This window comes from Lolium rigidum, chromosome 6 (assembly GCF_022539505.1).
Source record: "Lolium rigidum isolate FL_2022 chromosome 6, APGP_CSIRO_Lrig_0.1, whole genome shotgun sequence".
Taxonomy (NCBI): Eukaryota; Viridiplantae; Streptophyta; class Magnoliopsida; order Poales; family Poaceae; genus Lolium; species Lolium rigidum.
The window spans coordinates 343,224,345-343,238,421 of record NC_061513.1 but is presented as its reverse complement, the minus strand read 5'-3'; the positions used below and the strand labels follow the sequence as shown (position 1 = coordinate 343,238,421).

At 44.4% G+C, this 14,077-nt stretch overlaps 1 protein-coding gene and 1 non-coding gene across 2 annotated transcripts; one reads left to right on the top strand and one right to left on the bottom strand.

Moving 5' to 3' along the window:
- Positions 1–8,801: 8,801 nt before the first annotated feature.
- LOC124665045 (cysteine-rich receptor-like protein kinase 43) lies at positions 8,802–13,149 on the top strand. Its single transcript, XM_047202438.1, has 8 exons — positions 8,802–9,066; positions 9,229–9,487; positions 10,090–10,324; positions 10,431–10,581; positions 10,667–10,885; positions 11,591–11,786; positions 11,975–12,175; positions 12,642–13,149. Exons 1-8 carry the CDS (start codon positions 8,908–8,910, stop codon positions 12,866–12,868), a joined length of 1,647 nt encoding a protein of 548 aa, XP_047058394.1. The 5' UTR covers positions 8,802–8,907; the 3' UTR covers positions 12,869–13,149.
- A 616-nt stretch (positions 13,150–13,765) lies between these two features.
- Positions 13,766–13,868, bottom strand: LOC124668723. The gene has a single exon (XR_006991817.1). It is a non-coding gene; the product is annotated as a U6 spliceosomal RNA (small nuclear RNA).
- Positions 13,869–14,077: the final 209 nt, after the last annotated feature.

Here is a 14,077-nt window from a genome sequence, read left to right as displayed (position 1 = left end):
ATGGCCCTTTTGTCTTTGCGCCTTTGATCTTCATCTCCAAAGCACGGACATGATCTCCATCATCTTCGGGCATGATCTCCATCATCGTCGGCGTAGCGCCAAGGTCAATGGCGCCGTCTTCATGATTGTCCTCCATGTAGCAACTATTACAACTACCTTGAAATACTACTCAACATGAAATTTAAAGACAACCATAAGGCTCCTGCCGGTTGCCACAATACAATAATGATCATCTCATACATATTCATCATCACATTATGGCCATATCACATCACCAAACCCCGCAAAAACAAGTTAGACGCTCTCTAATTTGGTTTGCATATTTTACGTGGTTTAGGGTTTTCGATATAGATCTAATCTACCTACGAACATGAACCACAACGTTGATACTAATGTTGTCAATAGAAGAGTAAATTGAATCTTTACTATAGTAGGAGAGACGAGACACCCGCAAAGCCTCTTATGCAATACTAGTTGCATGTCGAACGAGGAACAAGTCTCATGAACGCGGTCATGTAAAGTTAGTCCGAGCCGCTTCATCCCACTATGCCATAAAGATGCAAAGTACTCAACTAAAGATAACAAGAGCATCAACGCCCACAAAACCATTGTGTTCTACTCGTGCAACCATCTATGCATAGACACGGCTCGATACCACCGTAGGATAACGTTGCATAGAAAACAAAAATTTTCCTACCGCGAACACGCAATCCAAGCCAAGATGCAATCTAGAAGACGGTAGCAACGAGGGGGTATCGAGTCTCACCCTTGAAGAGATTCCAAATCCTACAAGATGAGGCTCTTGTTGCTGCGGTAGACGTTCACTTGCCGCTTGCAAAAGCGCGTAGAAGATCTTGGTCACGATCGGTTCCGCGCCACGAACGGGCAGCACCTCCGTACTCGGTCACACGTTCGGTTGTTGATGAAGACGACGTCCACCTCCCGTTCCAGCCGGGCAGCGGAAGTAGTAGCTCCTCTTGAATCCGACAGCACGACGGCGTGGTGTCGGTGGCGGTGGAGAACTCCGGCGGAGCTTCGCTAAAGCACGCGGGAGCTATGGAGGAGAGGGGGGCGGCTAGGGTTTGGGAGGGGGTGGCCGGCCACTCAAGGGGGGGCGGCCAGCTTGTAGTCTTGGGGTGGCCGACCCCCTCCCTTGGCCCCTCATTATATAGGTGGATCCCCAAGAGTTGGTCTCCAAGTCTTCGAATAAGACCCGAACCAAAAACCTTCCATAAGGAGGGGAAACCTAGCCAAGCTAGGACTCCCACCAAAGGTGGGAGTTCCACCTCCCATATGGGGGGTGGCCGGCCCCCTAAGGGGAGTCCACTTGGGACTCCTCCCCCACTAGGGTTGGCCGGCCATGGAGGTGGAGTCCCATGTGGACTCCACCTTCCTTGGTGATTTCTTCCGGACTTTTCTAGAACCTTCTAGAACCTTCCATAGAACCTTCCGCGACATTTTAATTCACATAAAATGACATCCTATAAATGAATCTTATTCTCCGACCATTCCGGAACTCCTCGTGATGTCCGGGATCTCATCCGGACTCCGAACAAATATTCGAACTCCATTCCATATTCAAGTACTACCATTTCAACATCCAACTTTAAGTGTGTCACCCTACGGTTCGTGAACTATGCGGACATGGTTGAGTGCTCACTCCGACCAATAACCAATAGCGGGATCTGGAGATCCATAATGATTCCCACATATTCAACGATGACTTTAGTGATCGAATGAACCATTCACATACAATACCAATTCCCTTTGTCACGCGATATTTTACTTGTCCGAGGTTTGATCTTCGGTATCACTCCATACCTTGTTCAACCTCGTCTCCCGACAAGTACTCTTTACTCGTACCGTGGTATGTGGTCTCTTATGAACTTATTCATATGCTTGCAAGACATTAGACGACATTCCACCGAGAGGGCCCGGAGTATATCTATCCGTCATCGGGATGGACAAATCCCACCGTTGATCCATATGCCTCAACTCATACTTTCCGGATACTTAATCCCACCTTTATAGCCACCCATTTACGCAGATGGTGTTTGATGTAATCAAAGTACCTTTCCAGTATAAGTGATTTATATGATCTCATGGTCATAAGGACTAGGTAACTATGTATCGAAAGCTTATAGCAAATAACTTAATGACGAGATCTTATGCTACGCTTAATTTGGGTGTATCCATTACATCATTCATACAATGATATAACCTTGTTATTAATAACATCCAATGTTCATGATTATGAAACTAATCATCCATTAATCAACAAGCTAGTTAAGAGGCATACTAGGGATTCTTTGTTGTTTACATATCACACATGTATCAATGTTTCGGTTAATACAATTATAGCATGGTATATAAACATTTATCATAAACATAAAGATATATAATAACCACTTTTATTATTGCCTCTTGGGCATATCTCCAACAATAAGATGAAGTGGTTGATCAGGCGATCAGGGTTTTATTGGCCCACCATGCTTGAGGACTGTTTCAATTACTATAAAGGCTGTCAAGCATGTCAGAAGTTTGGGAGCATTCAGATGGTGCCCGCATCAGCAATGAACCCCATCATCAAGCCTTGGTCATTTCGAGGATGGGGCATGGACATGATCGGCAAAATCCATCCTGCATCGAGCAAAGGCCACGAGTGGATCTTGGCCATTACAGATTATTTTACTAAATGGGTGGAAGACGTCCCTATGAAGTCAGTAAAATCAGAAGATGTTATCAATTTTGTGAAAGAACATGTCATTCATAGGTTCGGGATTCCCTAGACTATCACGACCGATGGAGGTTCGGTCTTCATCTCTAAAGAATTCAGAAAGTTCTGCGACGACATGGGAATTAAGCTGATCCGATCGTCTCCATACTATGCTCAGGCAAATGGGCAGGCTGAAGCGTCTAACAAAAGCCTTATCAAGCTGATCAAGAGGAAAATCGACGAGTATCCTAGACGTTGGCACGAGGTATTATCGGAGGCTTTGTGGGCTTATCGCATGTCATGTCATGGAGCAGTGAAAACCTCGCCATACCATCTGGTCTATGGACAAGAAGTCGTGTTACCCTGGGAAATCACGGCTGGGTCAAGACGTGTCACGTTTCAGAATGACTTAACAACTGAAGAGTATGCATCCCTGATGAGTGATAGCGTTGAGGATCTGACGGAACTTAGACTTTGGTCACTTGAGAAAATTAAGGAGAACAAGGCCAAGGTGGCTCGTGCATATAATAAGAAGGTGAAGCCAAAGGAGTTCCATGTTGGTGATCTGGTGTGGGAAGCTGTATTGCCGTTGGGGACTAAGGACAAGGCATATGGTAAATGGTCTCCAAATTGGCACGGGCCGTACAGGGTTGACCAAGTCCTAGAGGGCAATGCATACATGCTCGAGCAGTTGGATGGTGTGAAGTTCCCAGTGGCCGTCAATGGCCAGCATCTCAAGAAGTATTTCCCAAGTATGTGGGATGATGGGCAGTGAGATACGGGGGCCGATTTTAAATCGGCCAGTAAAAAAAATTACATTCATTTGAGCAGTGGAATATGGGGGCCGATGTATGCAATCGGCCGATAAAAAGAAATCTCTAAACAGAAGCATAGCCGATGTACTGACCATCGACTTTAGAGCTGAAAAGCCGATGCGGAGCCATCGACTATAGAGGAACAACTGTTATTTCAGGTCACCATTCAATTTTTCATTCGATTGTGGGACTGGCCTTGCTGGCGTTTTGGGCAAAGACCGATGTATTGCCATCGGCTTCTCGAGCAATGATTTATTTGGATAATCGAAAGAATTAAGAATGGAATCCTTCTTCATTGATTTAAAAAGGGGATTTTTTACAAGGAGGAGCCGAGTGCTCAGGAACGGAGGAACAAAAGGAGGACAGATTGCTACTACTAGTCCTATGCTAAGTGGCCCCTACTCTAAGGACCGTCGCTGTCCTCGTCGTCGCCGTTGTAGCCGCCGCCGGTGCTGCTGCTAGCGAGCTCCTCTTCGCTACTGCCGTAGCCCTCAATAGGGGCTTCTTCCTCCTCATCATCGTCGTCTTCGTCGTCATCTGACCAGGCCCAGCCGCGGAAGCGCTTCGCCGGCGGCTCGTCGGAGGAGGTGTCGTCCCCCTCTTCCTCCTCGTTGGAGGAGGCGTTGTCCTCCTCGTCCTCCTCTTCTTCCTCTCCGTCGGAGGGGGTGAAGTTACCCCAGGAGAGGAGGTCATCCTCACTCTCTGCCTCCAGTTCCCCGTCGATGAGGAACCGGAGGTCGTCCTCCCCATCGGTCAGGGGTAAATCACCGTCTGACCCTACGAGGGCCTCGGGTGGGCCATCGGGCACGAAGTCGAAGTCCCACTCCGGCTCATCCCATTGGTTGTGCTCTGGCATCGGCTCACTTGAGGAAGAAGATTGGAAGGAGAGAGCCGATGCAGCAGAGGAGGAGGATGAGTCCATGGTGGAGAAGGGTTTTTCGGTGGCTAGTACTGAGCAAGGGGATGGAGAAGCGAGTTGCTCGACGCGGTTAAATAAAAGGGGATGTAGTGGAGATTTAATGCTGTGGCGGTTTCCGAGGACATGGTGCTGAATCTGTCAAATCGTGCAGAGAAGCTGAGAAGGCAAGGTATAATGATGAGAGATTCTGCGACGGTTCTGCTCTGCTACGACATGACCCTACGAAGCAGAAAAAACAGAGTGGTTTTGGAATTATCATTGCCAAAACCAGGGGCATGTGTTATCACCAGAATTTAACCAAGTCTGGAGATGGGCCGTGGTTAAATGGGCTTAGAAGATATACATGGAAAATATTCCCGAACCGGCCTTGTACAAGAAGTTTGGGCAAGATTGCCCGTGTATCTGTAAATTATAGTAGGATACGTGTCGGTTAGAATTAAGAGATAGAGTTTAGCTCGTACACGGTTGGGTTTATTCCCAAGTTAGAAAGTCTACGGACTATAAATATGTATCTAGGGTTATTGAGAAAGAAGGACGATCACGTTCACAACAAATCAATCTAGGCGCATCGCCACCCCTTGTTTCGAGGGTTTCTCCCGGGTAAGCATCATGCTGCCTAGATCGCATCTTGCGATCTAGGCAGTATACGTTTATTCGTTGTTAGTGTTGCTCGTGCTGAAGCCTTTTAGATGGCGAGCAACACCCTTATCTTAGGTGTTTTGGGGCTGACGTCGACGATTTCACGACGAACTTGTTTAGCTACGCTGCCCCTCGATATCTAGCTGCCCTTACACCTATTTTGGGTGTAAGGGCAGCATCTTGCTTATTCGTTATTTAGTAGATCTAATCCGTTATAGTTGCTCCTTGTTCCTCAAGGATTGGTTTGATATCCGTATGGTTAGGCCTTATAAACGGGTTGAAGGATCCGGTAGTGCGTAAGGTGTGGTTTATTAAGCTCTAGAGGGATTGTTCCGGGATCAACTTCACGTTGGTTTTTAGGCCTCTTTAGGGTTGGTTTTCCATCATCTTACGTGTCTGCTAGGCTCAATTACGCATAGGATGTTCCGATTGTACGGTGAAAACCCCAAACTATCGTGGATTAGTTTAGCTTTATATCGATATAGCATGATCCCCATGTCATTATAAATCCAACATGAACCATGGGGTAATCGGCTCTTGGAGCCGATCCACAGAACAACTTAAGAGCCGATCGGGGCTCGTATTTAATGTTTACGTGTTTTCCATGCAGGAGACTAGTCGAAGCAATCCATCACCTTCCTGACCAGGTATAGGTCAGGTGGCACGCCCTCGCAAACGCCAGGACGTGTGCCAGAAGGCATTGCGGGCCGTCGCCCGAGGGACCAGGGTCAACCGCAATCCTGGGAGCCTCCCGGCTCTACGGTGTTGCCCGTCGCTGTTCGCCGGTGGGTTTCTGACAGCAACAGGTTTATTCCAAAGATGGAAAGTCTACGGACTATAAATATGTACCTAGGGTTATTATGATAGAGACGACGATCACGTTCACAACAAACACAATCTAGGCGCATCGCCACCCCTTGTTTCGAGGGTTTCTTCCAGGTAAGCATCATGCTGCCTAGATCGCATCTTGCGATCTAGGCAGTATCAGTTTATTCGTTATCTTGTGTTGCTCGTACTGAAGCCTTGTTGATGGCGAGTAACACTGTTATCATAGATGTTTTTGGGCTAGCATCGATACTTTTCCGGTATGTTTGCTTAGTTATGCTGCCCCTGAATATCTAGCTGCCTTTGCACCTATCTTGGGTGTAAGGGCAGCATCTTGCTAGGACTTTATCTAGTAGATCTAATCTGTTATAGTTGTTCCTTGTTCTTCAAGGATTAGCTTGATATCCGCATGGTCAGGCCTTGCAAACGGGTTGAACGATCCAGTAGTGCGTAGGGTATAGTTTGCTGATCCAAGAGGAGATGTTCCGGGAATTGACTCTATGTTGGTTTTTAGGCCTTTTCTTGGATTAGTTTTCTGTTATCTTTCGTATCTGCCAGACTCAACTACTTGTAGGATGTTTCAATTATGCGGTGAAAGCCCTAGACTTTCGTAGATTGATTTGACTTGGTATTGATCAAGCAGGAACCCCATGTTGTCGTAGATCCAATACGAACCATGGAGGAATCGGCTCTTTGAGCTGATTCACAGGATAACCTGAGAGCCGATCGAGGCTCGGATTTAATGTTTACGTGTCTGCCATGCATGAAATTAATCGAAGCAATCCATCACCTTCCTGACCAGGTATAGGTCAGGTGGCACGCCCTTGCAACCGCCAGGACGTGTGCCAGAGCATTGCGGGCCGTCGCCCGAGGGACCAGGACCCACCAGCAGTTCTGGGAGCCTCCCGGCTCTCCGTGTTGCCCATCGCTGCTCGCCGGTGGGTTTTGGCCGGCAACACAAGCTCACCTTGGAAATCCAAGTGGTGCTCATTATGGCCATCAGGACGCTCGTTCTCAACGATCATGTTGTGCATGATCACACAACATGTCATCAACTCCTGCATGGTCTTGGTCATCCACCTCATGCATGATCTAAAGCGGCCATGTTCTTGCTGGGTGACGGGCAATTATCCACCGAGGTTGGAGCACACCAAATCCCCGCCTCACATCTTTCCTGCAAGCCTCTTGCATATTGGCAAACCTCCTTGTGTTCTCCAAGTTTGGATTACGGATAGTCATCACCAGTGTGTCCCAGTCAGGGTAGATGCTATCAGCAAGATAATATGGCTTATCATATGTATCCTCGTGCTCACCCCGGGAGCTTTTCCTTGCATAAGCCTGTTGAAAACCGGTGATCGGTGTAACACATTGATGTCGTTGTTGGAACCGGCCATACCAAAGAATGAAAGCCAAATCCATAAATCTTGAGATATGACAGCTTCAAGAATGACAGTCCCTCCCTCCACAGGCAACATCATTCTTGGAAACCCTCTAGACTCATTGATAGACAACAACCGCCTTATATTCTCAACAGTTGGCTTTCTACAGTACTGCTGTCCGAACACGGCAATCACGGCTCGGCAAAACCTGTACATGGACTCAAGGCAGGTGATCTCACCTATTCGAAGATACTCATCGAATATATCAACAGTCATTCCATGAATAGCTGCGGATCATTTTTGGTAAGGAGGTGAACCCTAGTGCACCAGTTGCATCGGGCCTGCGTTAAAAGTAGGGGTCGTAGTCTCTGACGTCGCGTATAATGACCATGAACAAGTCCTTTGACTTCATGTAATGGTGTCGGAACAGTTTTCACCGTCCCTGACGTGCGGGACCGGGTAAGAAAAGGTGGACCCTCGGCGCATACTTGAGGCATGTTTGCGTCAGCGCGGATGGCCCGATCACTTTGCGTCGCCCCGCTAAAGTAGGACCAGACGCATTTTCAGGCCGCACGGCGTCGCCCCATTAGAGGTGCCCCCTCAAGAATCCGACCATGGTTCAAAGTCTAGTCATCTTGTGGCTGTCGTGGCCTTTACCTGCAGGGAAGCCGTGTCCTGCATTTTCCTACTTTCGCTTCCCACTCCCCAGCCGCAAGATTCCAGCACACCACGACCCAAGAAGCGACTCCGCGGGCGGTGTTGTGGCAGCGTGAGTCACCGGCGACGGCAGGTGACGACGGCGACCTCCCTCGTGGACCGTGGTGCGCTTTCTTCTCCGTTAATTCTCTTGATTTTCTTGCGGCTGTTCTTCAATCGTGACTCGTGAGAATCCTCATGCAAACTGTAGATGCTAAATCGCGTTTAAACCTGGAAGCAGATGGAAATCCGGGTCGTGGTTCGATGCAGTTGTGGTGATACAGCAATGAAATTGCTCTGTTTAAAACCTCCGTTTTTGGAAGCCAAAGTATATCCATACCACAGTATTTCAGTGTCCGGCCAAGCAATACTTCAGTTTTTTTATCTTTACCGAGTTTTACAAAAAAGAGGGTCAGACCATTTTTTTTTCCAATACTTAAAAAACACAGCAGTTTTGAGGATACTACCGCTTCCAAAATCTGCAATATTTATTAGAGCCAAACACCACAAATTATGTAAACCAGTTCTTACTAATGTAAGATCTTTTAGATATTTGAAAATAGACTAGGTACGAACCAAAATGAGTGAACAACTGAACATACAAACTAAAACACATCTAGATATGTGTATTTAAAAAAAAAAGTGAAAAGGTCTTACATTAGTGAACGGAGGGAGTAGTATTTTATAATTATAAACCAGAGTATTAAGGGAAAATTTTATAAGACATGGTAAATGATTATTTTTTCAAGTCTAGAATTATTTCTTACATTCTTATATTACTATTTTGTTTTGGGTTCTCTTCTGCAGCTCTCTCGTTTTGGTTCCACGATTCATTGAGAGCACTATATATGCCACTCCGCGGAAGGAAAAGTTACGTTTGCTAGCTTCTGGAAGTGTGTGTATTTCGAGCATCAAACAATGTACGGCGAGTCTAGCAAATATGATAGCCTGGAGAGCGTACTGCATGATCAATGTTCAAAACCACGCGCTCTACCATTACAGTTTTTGAAAGACATCACAGACAACTTCTCGTATGAGCGACTACTTGGTGAAGGTGGTACTGGCACGGTATACAAGGTAAGATTAAAGTGTTGATATGTATAAGTAGATTGACTAGTCTTTTTCATTAGTTCGGACTTTAGGTTGCGTTGGCTAGTGCATTAAGCTTAACATAAAGCATGTCCATTTAATCTTTTAGACATATGTAACCCATCTATATTAACAATAGATTTTAAACAGGGTGTACTACAAAGTGGGAAAATAATAGCTGTGAAGAGGCTAGAACCATCAATGGTGTGCGCTCAGAGCTTATTTGAGAATGAGGTTCATCATCTTATGAGGCTTAATCACCAAAATATTGTTCAATTTATGGGTTACTGCTATGAAACAAAGAAGTTATATGAAAATTACGAAGGGAAGATGGTTTTTGCTGAGAGCTCAGAAATGTTGCTCTGCTTGGAGTATCTTCCTAAAGGAAGCCTTGATGGGTATCTTTCAGGTATGACAATTCAATGTGGGACATGTATTGTTTCTAAGTTTTTTATCTTGTTCTGAGATTGTAATTTGCGTGGTTTGAGTAGAGCTCCTTAAAACTGAATTTTGTTCACATATGCTACGAATGTTACAACTGATTAACATTTGGTGCTCATATCTGTCCATGTCCATGAATGATACAGTAGAAATATATAGCCCTTTCATATTTTATTTGGAGCAGAACAACTGTTGTGAAGTAAACAGCAGCGGGACAATTGCCATGTTGAAGATAGACACACGTCATGGCTGCAAGGGATTAGATAGACATATGCTTACCCGCAAAAAAAAGGGATAGACATATGCTAATAATTGGGGAGGATAGATTTATTTTTCTTGCTTGACTCAAAAGTAGATGCATGCCATCACTTAATATGGTTACTTTTAAGATCTTCCCTAACACAATTGGACTCTTTAATAATCCTACACTTTCCTAATAGTCTCTTACAGTCTTATTATTCTTATCTCTCATGGACTACTCCCCCGCCGCTGCCCTTGCCTTGATACAGGGGACCCACGTCCACAACAAAAATAACTACAATGTGTAAAATGCTCCCCTTTTGGCAACAGATGCAGATGGATCCTCTGAACTTGATTGGCACACGCGGTACAAAATAATTCAGGGGATTTGCAATGGTTTGCACTACCTTCATGAGAAAATTGATAAGTCTATTCTTCACTTGGACCTAAAGCCTGGGAATGTATTACTTGATCACAATTTGGCACCGAAAATTTCTGATTTTGGGCTTTCCAGACTGCTTGATCAGCATCAAACTATTTCTAGTCCAAATCGTGTTGGTACATTGTAAGTTTAGTACCTCTCTGTTATCTTTTTTTTTTGTTAAGGCATCAGAGAAAATGCTTCCTGTAGTCTCTTTACCACTACAAAGTTCACTCATGCTGTAATGCAGTGGCTACATGGCACCGGAATACGTCCATGAAGGTACAATCACACCTAAGTCAGACATATTCAGCCTGGGTGTGATAATCATGGAGCTAATAATGGGAAACAGGAACTACCCAAGTGTTACTGGAACATCTTCAGAGGGATTTATTGATCTTGTATGGGATTGTTTCCTTCTTACTTGACCATGTTATGTTTTATGTTTGCACAGTGACATTCTAGATTCTCATTCTGATTTTGCAGGAACTTAAAAAATGGAGTAAGACGCTGGAGAAAGCACAGGGTTACACAAAGCTAGAAGTAGATTGCCAACAAATAAAAAGATGCATTCAGATAGGTCTAATATGCGTGAATCCTGACTGGACCAAAAGACCTACAACAACAAAAATTATCGAGATGTTTGAAGGATTGGAAAGTTCGGATTGTAGCAAAAGCAGTGAGGCAACCTCATCAGCAGATCAGGTACGCTCTATCAAGAGTAATGCATTATTTGTGGAAGATGTGCTATTTCTCACTCTTTCTTATTCTTTTAGAAAATAATATCATCATAACCCTAACATCTTAAATACACGTAGGTAATTAAGCATGTATAGTATCACATAAGCAAGTATGTTGACACAAAAAAAATCGGTGGCGACATGATGTCTAATATTAGATTGTATTACGCGTACACAGTTGATCCTCATTACTGCAACTGATATTGCCTCCTCCAGTTTCCTATAGGTTGTCGCGTAAACAATTAAAAATTGGGCTATATTTTTAAACTTAAGGCCTATATCACTATTTGAGAGATTACATACTTTACAGTCACATGCAAAAAAAATTGTACTTTCACCGTGTATATTTTTGTTGGTTTTATAATAGTATATTTCAAGTTTTCGATATAAATTAGTAGTCAGACTTTTCCTTTTTAGACTGTCTGTTAAAGTATATATTTTGCATACCATGTATAGCTATCATAGCTTTCCGATTTGTTCCGATTCTAGTCGGTTGTAATCTGGTACGATAAGGATCTCTCCTTGATCGTTTCCTTGGCTTCCAAGCCTTGTAACCTGGCATATATATATGAGCTGATCGCCCCGTTTGAGAGGCGTCTTCCCTCAATCCTTTTCTCGTTTATACTGTCGAGGTCAAAGTTTTATTTATCTTCTCCACATGAACTGTCAGATCTCAAAGGGACTCAAAAAGCACAGGGATAACTTTGGGGTTACTAAAGAAGGAAATCTACCTCCTAAAAATACATTATGTATCGAGATTTTTGGGCAAGCAGAAAGAAGGAATCCAGAAGTTGGAGAAGCATCAGTTTTTCATGCAATGGTTGTTGACTGTCAACGCGGAAAGTTACAGTACCTTGAAAACCGAGGTAATGTTCATCTACAAGTTGTAAACTGATCAAGATTATTTGTTGGCTATGGTTTGCAGTTGGTGGTGTTTTCCATGTGGAGTGAAGTTCTCCATGGGCAACCAGTCAACGTGTTACTTTTTGTTCTCTTCAAAATTGTGTTGTGACGCAATTATTTTCATTGTTACTTTCAACGTGACACAATGTAGTTGCTTTGGCGAGGATAATGTTTCCGAGGGAGGCCAGAGTAGCAATGGACATTGCTCAAGTGGATAGTACTTTGGAATTTACCCTTCAGTCTAGTGTAAATCTGCTTCGGAGGACACAACGGCGAACCATTGATCTAAATAAAACTCCTTTCCAAATGAAGGATGAGCACTTAGCTCGGATCAGAGATCTTTCCAAAACAGGTTAGGCACAGTTTCGCTTTGTATAACCATGGCGCTTTTATGTTATCTATATCTTGACTCTAGTGATATTCACTTCTCTAGCTTATCTGCTTATAACATTCTGAATAAGAAATCTGGTGTGGTTGAAGTTGAAATCCCACATTTTCCCTCGAAAAGCTTATATAGTATTGCACGTCGAATGGAATATTATTTTCCCACAGTTTGTGAATGATGGATAATTTTGCTCTTTGTGCTCTTTATTTAAGATTGATAATCCATATAATCTGATGAAATGAAGAGTAAAGATTAGATGTTTAAAACCGAGTATGTACACTTGACTATAATAGTACAAAAGGTTGATCGGGGTTGAATTTCTAATGATTAGTACTGCTGTGTGGGTGATGGCGACCTATGGTTGCACTTGTGCATAATTTTTTCGGGATACAATTAAAAAAATGTGATTTTACAAGCTGAATGTTTATACCAGTTGAACTCGGCAAACGCTTCTTCCCACGCTGTTCCAGTTTGCTGGACAAGGTGATGGATGAAACTGAACCAGCTTCCCTTGGAATTGGAAGAGATACGCCCAGCGTGAAGAGGAAGTTTCAGGATCTGCAGTACTTGCTTCTGAAGGCCTTTAAGGATGACAAGGAGGAATTTGACAGGTCGGTCCTTTTAACTTCTTGTCGATGTCCATTGGACCAAGGAGTTTGACAGTTCGGCCTAAGAGATGTTCACCTTGGCCTCATTGTTGCCATATTAATAACTGATTTTCAGTCTGGAACTGCTGGTCAGATTTAATATTTTCTGTTTAACGTACTCAACATAGTACTGCAGTAGCATTCTAGCAACATCATCAGATAGTATGAAGCTGTTGGCCTGGCCTTGTATAGATCATACAGTTATACCCATCTTTGCTTGTATAGTAAAACCGTAGTGCCGCTGTGGCACTACTGCACTAGGTGCGGAAATCCTACAGTAGTTTGATGATCGAATTAATGGACTCCGCATAGCAGCTCCCTGGGCTTGTACTAACACTGATGATTGGTGACAAGGAGATAGATTTTTTTTTTTTGAAAAGGAGATAGATAGTTTCTGCTCTGCTCGATCCGCGTGACTGAATAAAATTCTACTAGTGCATCCGTAGTTGGTCTTTTTTTGACACTGATCCGTAGTTAGTCTCTCAAGTCTCAAGCATCATGTAGCAGAGAGATGCACAGAAAAGAATGTCGTGGCTGCATTCAGCACTCTCGCTTCTGGGCGAAGCAAAAAAAAAACGTTGTCTTGTTGGACACTTGGACTGAACTACAGAGGCAGAGCAAACTGCATCACCAAAAAACCATGTGTTTTGTCATGTCATCCTGTGGATGTCGTGGCTTTCATAAAAGCTTTCCTCGCAAGAACTTCTCATTCCTAAATCGTCACGTAAGGATTTCCCCAAGTCGAAGATATAAGCCGCAATGCCAGAAGAAAAACATCTACGGCAGTAGTAACAAGGACTTGGTTAGAAGAGAAAACATCTCGCTTAGGTGTAAAGGACCAACCTGGGGCGAAGAAAGCAGCCGTGGGGCATATCTGTAAGATGCTAGGGACCAGCGCGCAAAATCTCAAAAAAATTTGGACCATTTCTCGATTTGTGCGTGTCATCCTTGCGCAGGGGCCATGCTAATCTTCTCTGTATCGTTCCAATTTTATCGGATGTCCCCGAAGAGACGATGCCTCTGCAACGGCGGAGCTTTATAAACCGGTCCAAATTTTCGTGGCTGCCCGATGTGGGACTAAACAAAGGGTCGCCCCGCAGCCGCAAACAGTGCCAGGAGCGAAGGGATCCCGCCAGCAGAGAATGTGGGCCGTATCTGGGTGCGGGTTGGATGTTGCTCAGTCAGCCCAGCTATGGAAGCGAGCTGGAAACATACGTATGGC